Source organism: Alosa pseudoharengus, unplaced genomic scaffold (assembly GCF_046254945.1).
Source record: "Alosa pseudoharengus isolate Yale_2024_CS ecotype anadromous, Long Island Sound unplaced genomic scaffold, YU_APseudo_1.1 YU_APseudo_1.1_scf_8, whole genome shotgun sequence".
NCBI classification, from domain to species: domain Eukaryota; kingdom Metazoa; phylum Chordata; class Actinopteri; order Clupeiformes; family Clupeidae; genus Alosa; species Alosa pseudoharengus.
The window spans coordinates 30,056,306-30,072,624 of NW_027468870.1; the positions used below are offsets into that span (position 1 = coordinate 30,056,306).

At 41.4% G+C, this 16,319-nt stretch overlaps 3 protein-coding genes and 1 pseudogene across 5 annotated transcripts in view; all 4 read right to left on the minus strand.

Annotated features, from left to right (window-relative positions):
- LOC143112540 (protocadherin gamma-A11-like) overlaps positions 1-16,319 on the minus strand; it is a 143,869-nt gene that overhangs the window by 93,744 nt on the left and 33,806 nt on the right. The window lies entirely within an intron of this gene.
- Positions 307-2,787, minus strand: LOC143112165 (protocadherin gamma-A12-like). Its single transcript, XM_076274415.1, has 2 exons — positions 2,393-2,787; positions 307-1,105 (listed from the first exon to the last, which is right to left on the minus strand). The coding sequence occupies exons 1-2, from the start codon at positions 2,766-2,768 to the stop codon at positions 321-323; spliced, it is 1,161 nt and encodes a 386-aa protein (XP_076130530.1). The 5' UTR covers positions 2,769-2,787; the 3' UTR covers positions 307-320.
- LOC143111941 (protocadherin beta-15-like) lies at positions 2,938-5,738 on the minus strand. Its single transcript, XM_076274182.1, has 2 exons — positions 3,228-5,738; positions 2,938-2,982 (listed from the first exon to the last, which is right to left on the minus strand). The coding sequence occupies exons 1-2, from the start codon at positions 5,631-5,633 to the stop codon at positions 2,938-2,940; spliced, it is 2,451 nt and encodes an 816-aa protein (XP_076130297.1). The 5' UTR covers positions 5,634-5,738.
- Positions 9,011-12,265, minus strand: LOC143111942 (protocadherin gamma-A11 pseudogene; annotated as a pseudogene).

A 16,319-nucleotide genomic window follows, 5' to 3' on the forward strand; every position in this document is an offset into this window, starting at 1 on the left:
GCAGATTTGATCAGAGAGTGAAGTCAATTTAGGTTAGCCAACAGCGGCACTTAGAGTTCAGTAAGTGTAACAGGGACATTGTTTGACAGGGTCGAATATGGGTTACAAGCAGATATGTAGGTAGGCTATCCTTATTCCAAATAAATACATGAAAAAATAATTTTGAAAAAATCCATTCATGACTCCAGGAGACGCTGCTATATCTTAAGACTTACAATACACATCACATTACAAGCGGTCTGTGCGAGTTTGCAGGGAATTGAAAACTTCAAATAAGACGACTAACAGGAACAGTGGGCGGGTTAATAAGTGAAATATGCTCAACTCACCTGATCCGGGGAGTCTGGGTCATCTAGGAAAAGTTTTTCTTTCATCGCACGTTGTAATGTCTCAGAAGAATTTTGATCCATTATTAAAAGGTTTTGACTAATGGGTCTGGCCAATGTTGCGTCACTCTTCCTGGAGTCTGTTGTCATGCATACCTCATAATTGTATACGTGCTTTAAAGTACCAGTACCTCCAGGGTCCGCATAATGTGGAGGATAGTACGGAATAACTGGCAAATTTGACTGGTACAAAAATCTAGACTGTCTCCATCTGTAGATCCGGACTGAGATTATGGCAACTAAACATGCAATGAAGAGGAAAGATACTACAGCCAATGCCAACACTAAATAAAAGGTCAAGTTATCGTTATAATACTTGTCATGCGTAAAGTCAGTGAATTCTGAGAGTATTTCAGGAAAGCTGTCCGCTACTGCCACGTTCACATAGACTGTAGTTGAGCGCGAGGGATGTCCGTTGTCCTCCACTACAACAGTGAGTTTCTGTTTCACAGCATCTTTATCAGTCACCTGGCGCACAGTTCTGATCTCTCCATTCTGTGCGCCAACTTCAAACAGCGGCCTGTCTGCAGGTTTGTGTAGTTTATATGAGAGCCAGGCATTCTGTCCAGAGTCCCCATCAACAGCCACCACTTTGGTCACGAGATATCCAACATCTGCTAAACGTGGCACCATTTCGGCCACTACAGATCCACTCGTCTGGACAGGATAAAGTATCTGGGGTGCGTTGTCATTTTGATCTTGAATATGTACAATCACAGTTACATTTGTGCTCAAAGGCCGTGAACCTCCATCTCTGGCTGTAACGTTAAAGTGAAACGTTTTCATTTGTTCGTAATCAAATGTGCGCAAAGCCTGAATCACACCACTGTCTGGGTTTACAGAAACTAATGAGCTGGCAGGCATGCCACCAATATCCTTATCGCTAAGAAAGTATGTAACTCTTGCATTTAAACCTGCGTCTAAATCAGCAGCTTTAATTGTGAGTATTGATAGACCTGGGCTGTTGTTTTCAATAATAAATGCGCTTAATTCATTGTGATCAAACAACGGAGGATTGTCGTTCACATCCGATATTTTAACTGCTACTGGTTTATTGCCATGACGTTTGGGTATTCCTTCGTCGGAAACCATAATGGTAATATTATATTCAGCTATAGTCTCTCTATCCAACGGACCGTTTGTAACAAGTGTGTAGTAATCACTTAAAGATGATTCGATTATGAAGGGAATGTCTGTGTTTATGGCGCAGTGTACTATGCCATTTTTGCCAGAGTCTGCGTCCTCTGCATTTATTACAGCGATCGTTGTCCCAATGGGTGCATTCTCTGGTATGGTGTTTGAAAAGGACATCAGTTGTATGGAAGGGGAGTTGTCGTTCTCATCAACTATTTCTAAGACCACTTTGCATGTGTCAGCAAGACCACCAAAGTCTTTTGCCTTCACATTTAGTTGGTAGTTGGTCTCAGTCTCATAGTCTAAATTTCCCTGCAAAGTTATCTCCCCCGTGTCTGGATTTATTCGGAAAAGCTCTGTAGCCTCTATACTGGTCTGCGCAAAAGAATAAGTAAGCTCGCCATTTGCACCCTGGTCTGCATCAGAGGCACGGACAACAGTTATTAGTGTGCCACTAGGCGAATTCTCTTGTACCTCCGCTTTATACACGACTTGCTCACAAATCGGAGCATTATCATTACCATCTAATACTGTGATGTGGATGCTTACCGTGCCAGATTTCTGAGGCTCTCCGCCATCACTGGCAATGAGCATCAGAGTTAGCGATTCTTTTCTTTCACGGTCTAGGTGCTTTTGAAGTACCATTTCGACATATTTTCTGCCGTCCGCTTGGCTTTGAATTTGAAGTTTAAAATGATCAGACGGTCTAAGTACATATTTTTGAATAGCATTGACACCTACGTCTAAATCTACAGCACTGTCTAATCCAAAACGAGTTCCCAACACAGCAAGCTCGCTTATTTCCAGATCCACCCTGTTTTTAGGAAACAAGGGCGCGTTATCATTAATATCCCGAACCTCGACCGTAACACGATGTAGCTGTATAGGGTTTTCCATTATGATTTCAAAGCTGAAACTACATGGCGTAATGTGTTTACAAAGCTCCTCTCGGTCAATTCTTTCTTTAACAACCAGAATGCCTTTGTCTCTGTCGAGATCAACATACTGACGACTCCCTTTTGTGACAATCCGAGCTTTACCAGAAATGAGTCTGTCAATGTCTAGTCCGAAATCTTTTGCAATATTACCCACTAATGATCCCTCTGGCTGTTCCTCTGGGATTGAATATCTTGCTTGACTATAAACGACATATATGTTTATACAAATAATTAACAGCAGTACTTGCCATTTCACAACCAGATCTATCCGCCAAGGCCTGCTTAGCAAACCGAATATTTCATAATCCATTATGTGAATCCAAGCACTCTTTTAGTATTGTCCTGTATTTCCACGTGAAGACGGGATCATGTAGACATATGATTGCGCTGGTAGAGAAATGTCTAAGCAGTCCAGAATATTGTTAGGAAAAATATGCTTTCAATATCGGTTTAGTCAACGACTGCGGGAGGTCTCCGCCTCATACAGAAAAAGAAAAGTCTAGTTCAACAGCGGCCCTTTGAGTCTACAAGGAGATACTGCACGCCTTAGTATGTAAAACGATGTAAAACGTGGAGATATGCCATGTTTAAATAGTAAAAATAAATACATCGAAGTAGTAAACGAGTTGGTGCATTGGTTTGTGAAAACAACAATGGTTGAATAAATGCTTGTAAAGCACAAATAATTCATACACATATTATACAATGTTAATAGCCTACAATACATGGATACGTGTGAGAGATGGGAGAGAGATAAAGCTGGACTCACCAGAGTTGAATATTCACTCGGTGCGTTGTCCCTTCGTACAGAAGTCAGAGTGTCTGTTCCACCACCGTCAACACTGAGCAAATTTTGACTGACTGGTCTGAGATACTTGACATCACTGTTCCGAGAGTCAGTTGTCATACACACTTCATAATTATACACATGTTTCAGAGTTCCTGTGCCCCCAGCGTCTGCGTAATGAGGTGGATAGTATGGAATAACTGGTAGATTGGACTGATAGAGGTGAGATTGTCTCCATCTGTAGATCTTCACTGAGATTATAAGGACTAAACACGAAACAAATAAGAAGGACACTACAGCTAAGGCCAAGACCAAGAAAAAAGTCAAGTTGTCATTGTGATCCTTGTCGCGCGTAAAGTCTGTGAATTCTGAGAGCATTTCAGGAAAGCTGTCCGCTACTGCCACGTTCACATTGACTGTAGCAGAGCGAGAGGGCTGTCCGCTGTCCTCCACTACAACAGCGAGTTTCTGTTTCACAGCATCTTTATCAGTCACCTGGCGCACAGTTCTGATCTCTCCATTCTGTGCGCCAACTTCAAACAGCGGCCTGTCTGCAGGTTTCTGTAGTTTATATGAGAGCCAGGCATTCTGTCCAGAGTCTACATCAACAGCCACCACTTTAGTGACCAGATAACCAATATCTGCTGAGCGAGGCACAATCTCAGCCACCAGAGAGCCACCTGTCTGCACTGGGTAAAGTATGTGAGGCGAGTTATCATTCTGATCCTGGATAAGAACTTTTACAGTTGCATTACTACTTAAAGGCGGCGAGCCTCCGTCTTGGGCTTTTATTAGAAATTCAAAAACCTTAGTTTGCTCATAATCAAAAGACTTTATGGCATGAATTATCCCCGTTTCAGAATTCACTGCTATGAATTTAGAAATGGCACCTTCCTTAACGTGAGAGTCACTCAAATAGTATGATATTCTAGCGTTTAGATCACAGTCTTCATCTCTGGCATGAACCGAGGCCACAGACACACCCGGTTCATTGTTCTCTGACAGATGAGCTATGTACATATTCTCTGCAAACACTGGAGCGTTGTCATTCACATCTGATATTTTAATACGTAAAGTCTTATTAGTTTTAAGCGACGGAAATCCCTGGTCTGAGGCAGTGACTGTGATGATGTACTCCGAGACGACCTCGCGATCCAAAGGACCGTCTGTAACCAACGTATAATAACTGTTGAGTGAGGATTTAACCTTAAACGGAAGTGACGCATTAATGCTACAGTTCACAAGCCCATTCTTACCACTATCAAGATCTTTGACGTTAAGTATAGCCAAAGTAGTCCCAATCGGAGAATTTTCAGGGACCGTATTAGAAAACGAAGTCAAGCCTATAACAGGGGAATTGTCATTTACATCAATCACCTCAATTATAACTTTACAGGACTTGGAGAGCCCACCTACATCCTTGGCGATGACATTTATTTGAAATTGCTTCGATTTCTCAAAATCAATTAAATCAGATACTTTAATTTGACCATGTGTACGGTTTAAAGAGAAAGGAATGGAATTTTGCTGTGTTAAATGGTCAAAGAAATAAGATACCTGTCCATTAAGTCCCTCATCAGCGTCTGTTGCGATCACAGTTGTTACTAAACTCCCAATGGGTGAATTTTCCAGAACAGTGGACTTGTAAACTGCTTGGGTAAACGACGGCTCATTGTCATTAGCATCTAGGATGTTAACTCTTACACTCACTGTCCCTGTTCGACGAGGAGTACCCCCATCGGAGGCAGTCAGTGTTAATAACAGTTCACTCTGTTTTTCTCTGTCTAAAGGAGACTGCAGTACCATCTCCACATACTTTCCTCCGTCGGCGAGCAGTTGTTCTTTCAGATTAAATTGTGTACTTGGGTTAAGAGTATAAGTCTGAAGTGTATTCGTCCCTACATCAGCATCAACGGCGCTGCCCAACACGAACTGTGCCCCAGGTAATGCAGACTCACTAATATCCAGTGCGATTTCTTTACTTGAAAAAGAAGGTGCATTATCATTTATATCCGTTATTTCAACGGTAATACTAAACAATTCCATTGGGTTTTCTAAAACAAGTTCAAAGCTGAAACTGCAAGGAGAGATCTGTGCACACAGCTCCTCTCTATCAATGCGCCTTTTCACAAGCAAAAGCCCTTTGTCCGCATTTAGCTCTACACAGTCGTTGTTGTCGTCGGAAACTATGCGAGCTCGACCTGCTCTCAGTCTCTTGATGTCCACTCCTAAATCTTTTGACACATCACCCACTAAAGACCCCTTAACCATTTCCTCTGGTATAGAGTATCTCACCTGACACCATGTTGCATTGATCTGCATCATCGATAGAATAAATATGTGTGTATACCAACGACACGGTGGCCATTCCCTTTCTCGTTTGCACATTGTCCTCGAGCAAGTGGAGAACAATTAGCCTAGGTTATAATCCAAATTTTGACCCAACGGCAGATGTCACAAGTTTGTTTGGATAGATCTCACGAGGTAATTCCTTTGCATTTTATCATGTTACAATGTATTGTTCCATCGATGTTCAGAGGGAAAAGATGGTGTTTCTCCTTATGCTAAGCTTGGTGAAGAAGGGAGGTTCCTTCAAAATGAACCAAAATCGACTTGCTGATCAACAGCGGCTCCAAGAGACCGGAAAACAAAATTGCCGACCACAAGTCACATATGACGCATTACCATATGTTCTTTTTACATAATAAATGGATAAGTACATGTATTAAACATAATATATCATTCGTATTATCATTTTGTTCCGTTGTTGTTGTTGTTGTTGTTGTTAATCAACTAATACCCAGTCATCTCCTCACTGAATGGCATACGTGTGTGAGAGCCTCTCCGTTTCAGCACCACGGACAGTGACTGAAGAACACCACAAAAGCGACCGCTGATAGAAGCACTACAGAATTAAATACAAATGAGCACTAGGAACGGGTGGCAGCTGAGCCGGACAGACGTAAGGCTTTACATACCTGGTTGATGTATAACCCACACAGCTGTTCAGTACCACAGCACAGCCATCACCACCAAAAAAGCATCAACCTCTCAATTTGGAAATGACCTCAAACTCATAAGAGCTCTTTTGGCACATTTCCATTCTAGAACAAAGTATATTTGACCACTTTATGATGTCACAATTTAACAATGACATGGCATGGGCAGTTGGAATGTAACTTGTACATTGTTCAGATCTGTGTTGTGGGTTACATTTAGAGAGCAGCTGATTTTACTGAGGTTTTAGATTAGGACAGGAGTTGATCATTCAAGATGAGAAAGTCTCTCATATATGAAACAACAGTAAGATTCAGTGCATTGGGCCTTCTTTGAAAATACTGCATGCACACACACACACACACACACACACACACACACACACACACACACACACACACACACAGCATGAGCACATAGGCAGACAAAATCAAGAATGTGTCAATAGTGTGAATTTGCCACCTACTTTGATTATGTCCTGTCCAATATTTTGCATATATGAATGGTTCAACACATTCAGCAATGTTAATGACCTTATTACTTCTCCTCAATATTTTTTCTCCTTTTATTTTTATATTTCTTTAGAATTTATATTACAGCTTTTGCAGTTTAACTAGAGGCCAAGGGAAGATACTGCACAACCTCTGAAGCGACAAAACATGTGGAGCTGTGACGCTATGAGGCAATCCTCCTACTGACCTACTTTACGCCAGCAGTGCAGGGCCTTTTAGTGTGAATACAGACCCACACCCTCTGTACGTATGCCCGCATGTGTGTGTGTGTGTGTGTGTGTGTGTGTGAGTGTGAGAGAGAGAGAGAGAGAGAGAAAGTAAGTGAGAGATTGAGTGAATGAAAGAGAGTGTGTCTGACCAGGAAGAGGGAGAGAGAGAGTATGTGTGTGTGTTTGAGAAAGAAGGAGGGAGAGAGAGAGACTGAGAGGAAGAGGTAGAGAGAGAGTTTAATAGAGGAAGAGCAGGACTGTGTCAGAGAGGAAGTGGGAGAAACGGTGCATGTGTGTGTGTGTGTGTGTGTGTGTGTGTGTGTGGACATGTGTTTCAGAGAGAGAGAGAGAGAGAGAGAGAGAGAGAGAGAGAGAGAGAGAGAGTTGACAGGGGAGGAGGCTAAATGCACCACAACCTAATGAATAAAGATATGACACACTTTGCACACTTTGTTATGTAGAGGGTGCCAGCTGCTAACGGTACCTTTCTTTTACGCTGCATTGCCAGTTTTTAGCAAGAAGGTTTGTTTTCCATTTTTAGCTGCAGTTCTTTGGTTGAACAACATTAAACTCTCCTGCAAATTCAGTGTGTTGTTGGGCTGACTGGCTGGGGAGCACGGCAATGCCCCTTGCCTTAGATTGTGTGGTGATATAAAAGATTGTGTATAAAAGATTGTGTGGTGATATAAAAGATTGTGTATAAAAGATTGTGTGGTGATATAAAAGATTGTGTATAAAAGATTGTGTCTTACCTTTTGTATTTGGTTGGATAGGGCAGGACAGGGCAGGACAGGAGAGCAGGACAGGAGAGCAGAGGGAAGAAAAGAAAAAGAAGAAGTGACACTGGTCAGTCATTTGCCCATTTACCCATCATTAATGTTTAGAATCTAACCACTCACTTGCTGTTACGTATGTGAAGATACACGTCTATAACTGCACAGGTAGGCAGAGGTACTCATGTTCTGACACATACATATATACATACATACTGATATGTGCATGCACAAACACACACACAAACGCACGCACACACACAGACATGCACGCACCCACGCACGCACACACGCACACACGCACGCACGCACGCACACACACACAGAGTACTTAGTAAGATCAGATATTAGCATGTAGAACATACATTGTAATACACAGGACCTCTGATTATGTTGTGAGTATCAAGAACCATACAAACCAGAGAAGTTTAAAAAAAAACAATTCCCCTAAGAGGAAATATATAACTGTATAAAAAGTGTATAAAAATAAATGTATGTGCAAAAAAATCATATACATTTATGTTATCTACTACAATACAAAATTAAGACGTAACAGATATAATAGATGCCGAGGTAACTTTTCCCAAAGTGCAACTGCATCCAACTGTCTTCATGCTGATTCACTGATATGAACTTAGAAACGGCACCTTCATAAAATTGAGTGTCATCGAAATAGTATGATATTCTAGTGTTCTGATCAGTCTTGATCTCTGGCATGAACAGAGGCCACAGACACACCCAGTTCATTGTTCTCTAACAGATGGGCTATGTACATACTCTTAGCAAGCACTGGAGCGTTGTCATTCACATCTCAGATTTTAATATGTGAAGTTTTCTTATTTTTTAGCGTTGGAGATCCCTGATTTGAGGCAGTGACTGCGATGATGTACTCTGAGATGACCTCGCGACCCAGAGGACCAACATGACAACACTCCAACTCCCAGAGAAACCCATTCCTGCCCATTAAATCTCATGGCAGATGCTGTGCACAGCTTGTCTGAGGTAACTTTTCCCAGAGTGCCACTGCAGCCCCCGCCCCCCTGTTTTCATGCTCATGGAGAGATTAAGGAAATGACCCACACACATCAGCAGCCAATAGCTGAGTCAAGGTGGGTTTCCAAAAGAAAATAAATGAATTAGGTGTATCAGGTGTATAGTTTTGGGAGGCAATCCACCCATCATGGCACAATGTCATTGTGATTGGACAAGACATGGAAAGAACAATAAATAATATAATCAATATTTATGTCTATGTGTGGTTTTTTTCCACAGCTCTATCTCTTGAGGATTGTCTCCTGTTCTTCTTGTGTGTCTTTATAGTTGTGGTCCTGGGTGAGAGCGAGATGGAGAGAGAGAAAACTATAGTCTATATTGTGTGTGTGTGTGTGTCTGTGTTTAGTGTTGTTGTGCACATTAGTTTGTAAAAGTACTTCTAAACAACTTTTGTTCTTGCTCTTTAACTTTTCTCACACACAGAAACACACACACACATACACACACACACACAGCTCTACTTTTATTCTGACCTACTTCTCTCAAAAACACAATATAATGAAGCAGTGCACATCTGTGTAGATTTCTAATTAACCAAAGAGCTGTCTCCTTGAGGCTGTCAGGCATACTGCACACCCATCTGACAACAAACAATGCAATTAGTGCTCACTATTCACACACATTTGTGTAGCATGACTGACCAACAACTATTCTGCAAAAGTGACAATAAATGTCACACATCTCAAAGCACTGTGGCAATACTAGTATGAAAAAGAGAAATTGCATTTGTGGAAAAGTTATAGTACCCGAATCAATCAACCACATCCTAAATTGATGACTGATCACTTTCTCTCTCTCTCTCTCTCTCTCTCTCTCTCTCTCACTCTCACTCTCACTCTCACTCTCACTCTCACTCTCACACACACACACACACACACACACACACACACACACACACACACACACACACACACACACACACACACACACACACAAGCAAACATCATCAGCCTCTCACTTTTGCACAACTTTTTTCTTGGCTCCACTTATTCATAGGTATTATGAAGCAAGGGCATTAGAAACACATTTGTTTGGAACAGTACAGTACTAACTTCAAAAAAAAACTCAAATGAGTGATTACCAGAGTTGAATATTTTGATCCATTATCAAAGAAGTTGATGCAATCGCTGTTGTCATGCGTATTCTTCTTTAGAGTACTACCAGCAGAAAGGATGCTGTCATTGTAAGATCGGACAAACTTGAAATCACTTGTACGGGAGCCAGTTGTCATATATGCATCATAATTGTAGGAACTACGGAGAGTTCCAGTTCCATCAACCTCTGCATAATGAGGAGGTAAATAAGCACTTGGAATGGCAACTGCTCCATCAAACAACAGCCTGCGCTTTGTCTTACGACAAAACCTCAAAGACATTAACAAGATAATGAAAGTGATGAAAAATGTGGAAACAGACACCAGAGCAATGATCAGATATGATGTGAGTTTAGAATTGCTCTCCTCATAAGACATGTCTTTCAGTTCAGGAACTTCAGCCAAGTTATCAGAGATGAGTAAATATACGGCACAGGTTGTAGAGAGAGAGGGCTGTCCGTTATCTTTCACTGAGATCACAAGGTTCTGCTTCATGCTGTCAGATTCAGAAATGTCCCTCTGAGCCCTGATCTCTCCACTGTGGAGACCAATAGTGAAAAGTCCCGGATCAGTGGACTTCACGATCTGATACGACAGCCACGCGTTCTGTCCAGAGTCAGCATCAACAGCGATCACTTTGGAGACCAGCAAGCCAGAAAGAGCAGCTTTAGGAACCATCTCAGTCATGAAGGAGTTTCCTTCTGGAGTAGGGTATAATATCTGAGGAGAGTTATCATTCTCATCTGTTATGAACACACTCACAGTCACGTTGCTGCTGAGTGGAGGAGAACCATTGTCTCTGGCTACAACCTGAACTTTGAAGCTTCTGAACTGCTCATAGTCAAAGGCCCTCACAGCATGGATCACCCCTGTGTCTCCATTAATGGATACATATGAGGAGACCGGAACACCATTGACCTCACTGGGCAACAGAGAGTAGAACACTGTGCCATTCTGTCTCCAGTCTGGGTCTCTCGCAGTGACAGAACAGACAGAGGAGCCAGGCTTGTTATTCTCAGTCACATATGCGCTGTAGGACTGATGTTCAAATACAGGAGGGTTATCATTTACATCAGACACAGAGAGATGAACGATTTTAGAGGAAGACAGTGATGGATTACCGCCATCAGTTGCTATAAGAGTTATGTTGTAATCTGTCACTTGTTCACGGTCTAATTCGCTTGTTGTGACAAGTGAATAATAATTTTCAATAGATGGATTTAACTTAAAGGGCACATTTTGCTGAATGGTGCAACGCAACTGGCGGTTTCCCTCTAAGTCTTCATCCTGCACATTAATAATGCCCACCTCTGTACCAGGTGCAGCATTTTCAGGAACTGTATTTTTCAGCGATTTAACATAAATCACAGGTGCATTGTCATTTACATCAGTGACATCTATAATAACTTTAGCATTTGAGGCTAAACCAGAGCCATCCTTAGCCTGAACTCTGAGTTCATAACTAATTTCTTCCTCAAAGTCAATTGGTCCAGTCACCTTAATTTCTCCAGTAAACTTGTCAATAGCAAAGAGACTAGTTGCTTCGTCTGATATTCGGCTGAACTCATACGAAACCTCTCCATTTGCTCCTTCATCTGCATCTGTGGCAAGCACAGTGACAGCCACGGTACCGTCTGGGCAATTTTCAAGTAAACTGACTTTGTATACGGCTTGACTGAATACTGGTACATTGTCGTTTGCGTCTAAAACGGTGACGTGTATGACTACAGTACCGGATCTCTGAGGAGTGCCACCGTCTACTGCAGTAAGCAATAATGACAGCTCCTGCTGTTGTTCCCGATCGAGTTCTTTGTCTAAAACCAACTCGCTGTATTTCCCTCCATCGGAATTAGACTGTATAGCTAAAGTAAAGTGTTCGTTCCTTTCCAGAGCATAGTTTTGAATTCCATTTCTTCCCACATCCGGATCGTGCGCTTCATCTAATGGAAAACGAGCGCCCTTAACTGCGGATTCTCTGATCTCCAGTTTAATTTGCTCATTGGGAAAACGAGGTGAGTTATCATTGATGTCCAGAATGTGCAAAAGAATTCGATGCAGCTCTAACGGATTTTCCAATACTAGTTCATATTTTAAAGAGCAAGTGGATTTCGATCCACATATTTTTTCCCTGTCAATTATTTCTGCGATTTTCAGTTCACCTGTCTGAGCATTTATTTCACAAAACCGTTTGCGATTACCCTTCAGATCTATGCGCGCATTCCGTTGTAATAATCCTCTTGCATCGAGTCCGAGATCCTTTGCTATATTTCCAACCACAGCTCCTGGTTTCATCTCCTCAGGAACAGAGTAGGTCAAATCGCCATGACTACTACGAAGACTGGCAACAAAAAATGTCAACCATATCATCACGTATGGCACCAGCAAATCCTTCAGTCCTGTCTTCATACTGACAGTCATAAACAGACCTTTTAGACTAGGTACAATATAATACTATATTAAATAATAAAGGAATGTTTAAATCCTAAGACGAGCAGTCGAAATGTCGAACATGTATATCCGTCTTTACGCTATTGTGTGACTGTTCCCAGAGCATTTATATCTGAATTTTAAAACAGTAGGTGGAGGCACATTTGAATTCATCCTCTGCCTTAGTCAATAGCGACACCCGGAGTATTTATTTGAGAACTGCAGTGTTTGGGGCCCTTAGGTTTACAGTTTGACAATAACTGTTGATGACTTTCTATGTCATCACCTGTAAATATTATAACTACATTATACATATATATTATATACAACTACATTAACTACAACAACACTAAAACATCAATGTGGCTTTGCAAGTGTGACATATATCATGCTTACACACTGCACATAACACATGGCAGACAAAGAAAGAAAATCTAGCCTAAGCTGTAACAAATGCAACTGTTCTGCTCATTAGAGTCAGTGTGATGCTGGTATAAGTTGCAGTCCATCTGATTTATCCTTTACCTTTGATGTCTTTATCTACTTTATTGTCAGGACATCATGTAGTCCCAAAACAACTTTTGGCTTTCATTTTTCACTGCATCAATGTTAAAAACAGCATCTCTCCAGCAAATAGCACCTCCAAGAAGATGTAAAGACAGAAAAATAAAATATCCTCAAGTATACGGCCATCACTAACCTTCCCCTTTCATTCTTACACCACTCAGCCTGCAGGGCATGTAAATGATGACACGGAAGGAAACCTTATATTAAAAATAGCCAACATTTTCTCTAGCCAACACACAGAGGAGAAAGAAACCAAACTCTATTTACCAGAAAGCAACTGACAGCTGAGTGCATATTTTATCTATCTGATGAAAGTGCAGGCAAATGTAACTACTGAAAGAGTATTTAGAAAAAAAGTTAATAATCTACAGTGAGTAGGTGAACATCCCACACACACATAGCCTTCATCTAAATAAAACCTGAATATCCTAAAATCTAAATATCAAAATGCATTCTCAATAGCTTACAGAGGTTGCTTCATGATAAATAAACATAGCTACAAACTCAGTTTTAAGATCATGAACTCAAAAGTTAGTTAAGAGATGAAAGTATTTACCAGAGTGGAGAACTCTGATCCATTCTCAATAAAGTCAAGGTTGTTTCTACAGTCATTATTACTCTTCTTCACTCTGAGTGTTACCAGCAAGCAGTGTGTTATCGTTGTAAGAGCTGACAAACGGCTGACTAACAGCATCACTCAACATGTTTCCAAAACGTTGTCATTATTTCCACACCAAACCATAATCATCAAAAATGCTTCAGTGATAGCGCAGATAGAACACAAAAAATTTTAATCCCATAGCCTCTTTAAAATCATGCCGTAATACAAGCCAATGTATATAATTTATATAAAACTAGTACCTTTGCAAATTAGTGAAAAAATAATCAATGAATTACCAGAGTGGAGCACTTTGATGCCTCCTCAAAAAAGTCAAGGCAGTCACTGTTGTCATTTGGACTCTTCTTTAGTGTGTTCCCAGCAGGCATGGTGTTGTCATTGTAGGATGTAACAAACTTGAAGTCACTGGTACGTGACCCTGTGGTCATATAGGCGTCATAGTTGTACGCACTACGGAGAGTTCCAGTTCCATCAACATCTGCATAGTTGGGAGGTAAATATGCACTGGGAATGGCTACTGCTCCATCAAACAGTAGTCTGGGCTTTCTCCTGTGACACAATCTTACTGCAATGATCAAGATAATAAAAGTGAGGAAAAAGGTAGAAACAGACACCAGAGCAATGATCAGATAAGATGTGAGTTTAGAATTGCTCTCCTCATAAGACATGTCTTTCAGTTCAGGAACTTCAGCCAAGTTATCAGAGATGAGTAAATATACGGCACAGGTTGTAGAGAGAGAGGGCTGTCCGTTATCTTTCACTGAGATCACAAGGTTCTGCTTCATGCTGTCAGATTCAGAAATGTCCCTCTGAGCCCTGATCTCTCCACTGTGGAGACCAATAGTGAAAAGTCCCGGATCAGTGGACTTCACGATCTGATACGACAGCCACGCGTTCTGTCCAGAGTCAGCATCAACAGCGATCACTTTGGAGACCAGCGAGCCAGAAAGAACAGCTTTAGGAACCATCTCAGTCATGAAGGAGTTTCCTTCTGGAGTAGGGTATAATATCTGAGGAGAGTTATCATTCTCATCTGTTATGAACACACTCACAGTTACGTTGCTGCTGAGTGGAGGAGAACCATTGTCTCTGGCTACAACCTGAACTTTGAAGCTTCTGAACTGCTCATAGTCAAAGGCCCTCAGAGCATGGATCACCCCTGTGTCTCCATTAATGGATACATATGAGGAGACCGGAACACCATTGACCTCACTGGGCAACAGAGAGTAGAACACTGTGCCATTCTGTCTCCAGTCTGGGTCTCTCGCAGTAACAGAACAGACAGAGGAGCCAGGCTTGTTATTCTCAGTCACATATGCGCTGTAGGACTGCTCTGCAAATACAGGAGGATTATCGTTCACATCTGACACAGAGATATGAATGATTTTAGAAGATGACAGTGGTGGATTACCTCCATCAGTTGCTATAAGAGTTATGTTGTAATCTGTCACTTGTTCACGGTCTAATTCGCTTGTTGTGACAAGTGAATAATAATTTTCAATAGATGGATTTAACTTAAAGGGCACATTTTGCTGAATGGTGCAACGCAACTGGCGGTTTCCCTCTGAGTCTTCATCCTGCACATTAATAATGCCCACCTCTGTACCAGGTGCAGCATTTTCAGGAACTGGATTTTTCAGCGATTTAACATAAATCACAGGTGCATTGTCATTTACATCAGTGACATCTATAATAACTTTAGCATTTGAAGCTAAACCAGAGCCATCCTTAGCCTGGACTCTGAGTTCATAACTAGTTTCTTCCTCAAAGTCAATTGGTCCAGTCACCTTAATTTCTCCAGTGAACTTGTCAATAGCAAAGAGACTAGCTGCTTCGTCTGATATTCGGCTGAACTCATACGAAACCTCTCCATTTGCTCCTTCATCTGCATCTGTGGCAAGAACAGTGACAGCCACGGTACCGTCTGGGCAATTTTCAAGTAAACTGACTTTGTATACGGCTTGACTGAATACTGGTACATTGTCGTTTGCGTCTAAAACGGTGACGTGTATGACTACAGTACCGGATCTCTGAGGAGTGCCACCGTCTACTGCGGTAAGCAATAATGACAGCTCCTGCTGTTGTTCCCGATCGAGTTCTTTGTCTAAAACCAACTCGCTGTATTTCCCTCCATCGGAATTAGACTGTATAGCTAAAGTAAAGTGTTCGTTCCTTTCTAGAGCATAGTTTTGAATTCCATTTCTTCCCACATCCGGATCGTGCGCTTCATCTAATGGAAAACGAGCGCCCTTAACTGCGGATTCTGCGATTTCCAGTTTAATTTGCTCATTGGAAAAACGAGGTGAGTTATCATTGATGTCCAGAATGTGCAACAGAATTCGATGCAGCTCTAACGGATTTTCCAATACTAGTTCATATTTTAAAGAGCAAGTGGATTTCGACCCACATATTTTTTCCCTGTCAATTATTTCTGCAATTTTCAGTTCACCTGTCTGAGCATTTATTTCGCAAAACCGTTTGCGATTACCCTTCAGATCTATGCGCGCATTCCGTTGTAATAATCCTCTTGCATCGAGTCCGAGATCCTTTGCTATATTTCCAACCGCAGCTCCTGGTTTCATCTCCTCAGGAACAGAGTAGGTCAAATCGCCATGGCTGCTACGAAGACTGGCAACAAAAAATGTCAACCATATCATCCCGTATGACACTAGAATATCCTTGAGTCCCATCTTCATATTGCCAGTCATAAACAGACCTTTTAGATTAGACATAGTGCTATATCAAATGTTAAAGTAATGTTTAAATACAAAGACGAACAAATGTCTAACACGTATCTGTCTCTACGCTATTTTATGACTGTTCT

What these genes read in the sequence shown, in the direction of transcription:
- LOC143111941 (XM_076274182.1), bottom strand. Translation starts at nt 5,633, where the DNA reads ATGTGCAAACGAGAAAGGGAATGGCCACCGTGTCGTTGGTATACACAC. An exon ending in CGAGTGAATATTCAACTCTG is followed by an intron (nt 2,983 to 3,227) that starts GTGAGTCCAGCT and finishes ATCTCCTTGTAG; the next exon opens with ACTCAAAGGGCCGCTGTTGA.
- LOC143112165 (XM_076274415.1), bottom strand. Translation starts at nt 2,768, where the DNA reads ATGGATTATGAAATATTCGGTTTGCTAAGCAGGCCTTGGCGGATAGAT. An exon ending in AAACCCTATACAGCTACATC is followed by an intron (nt 1,106 to 2,392) that starts GTGTTACGGTCG and finishes GCACAAATGTAA; the next exon opens with CTGTGATTGTACATATTCAA.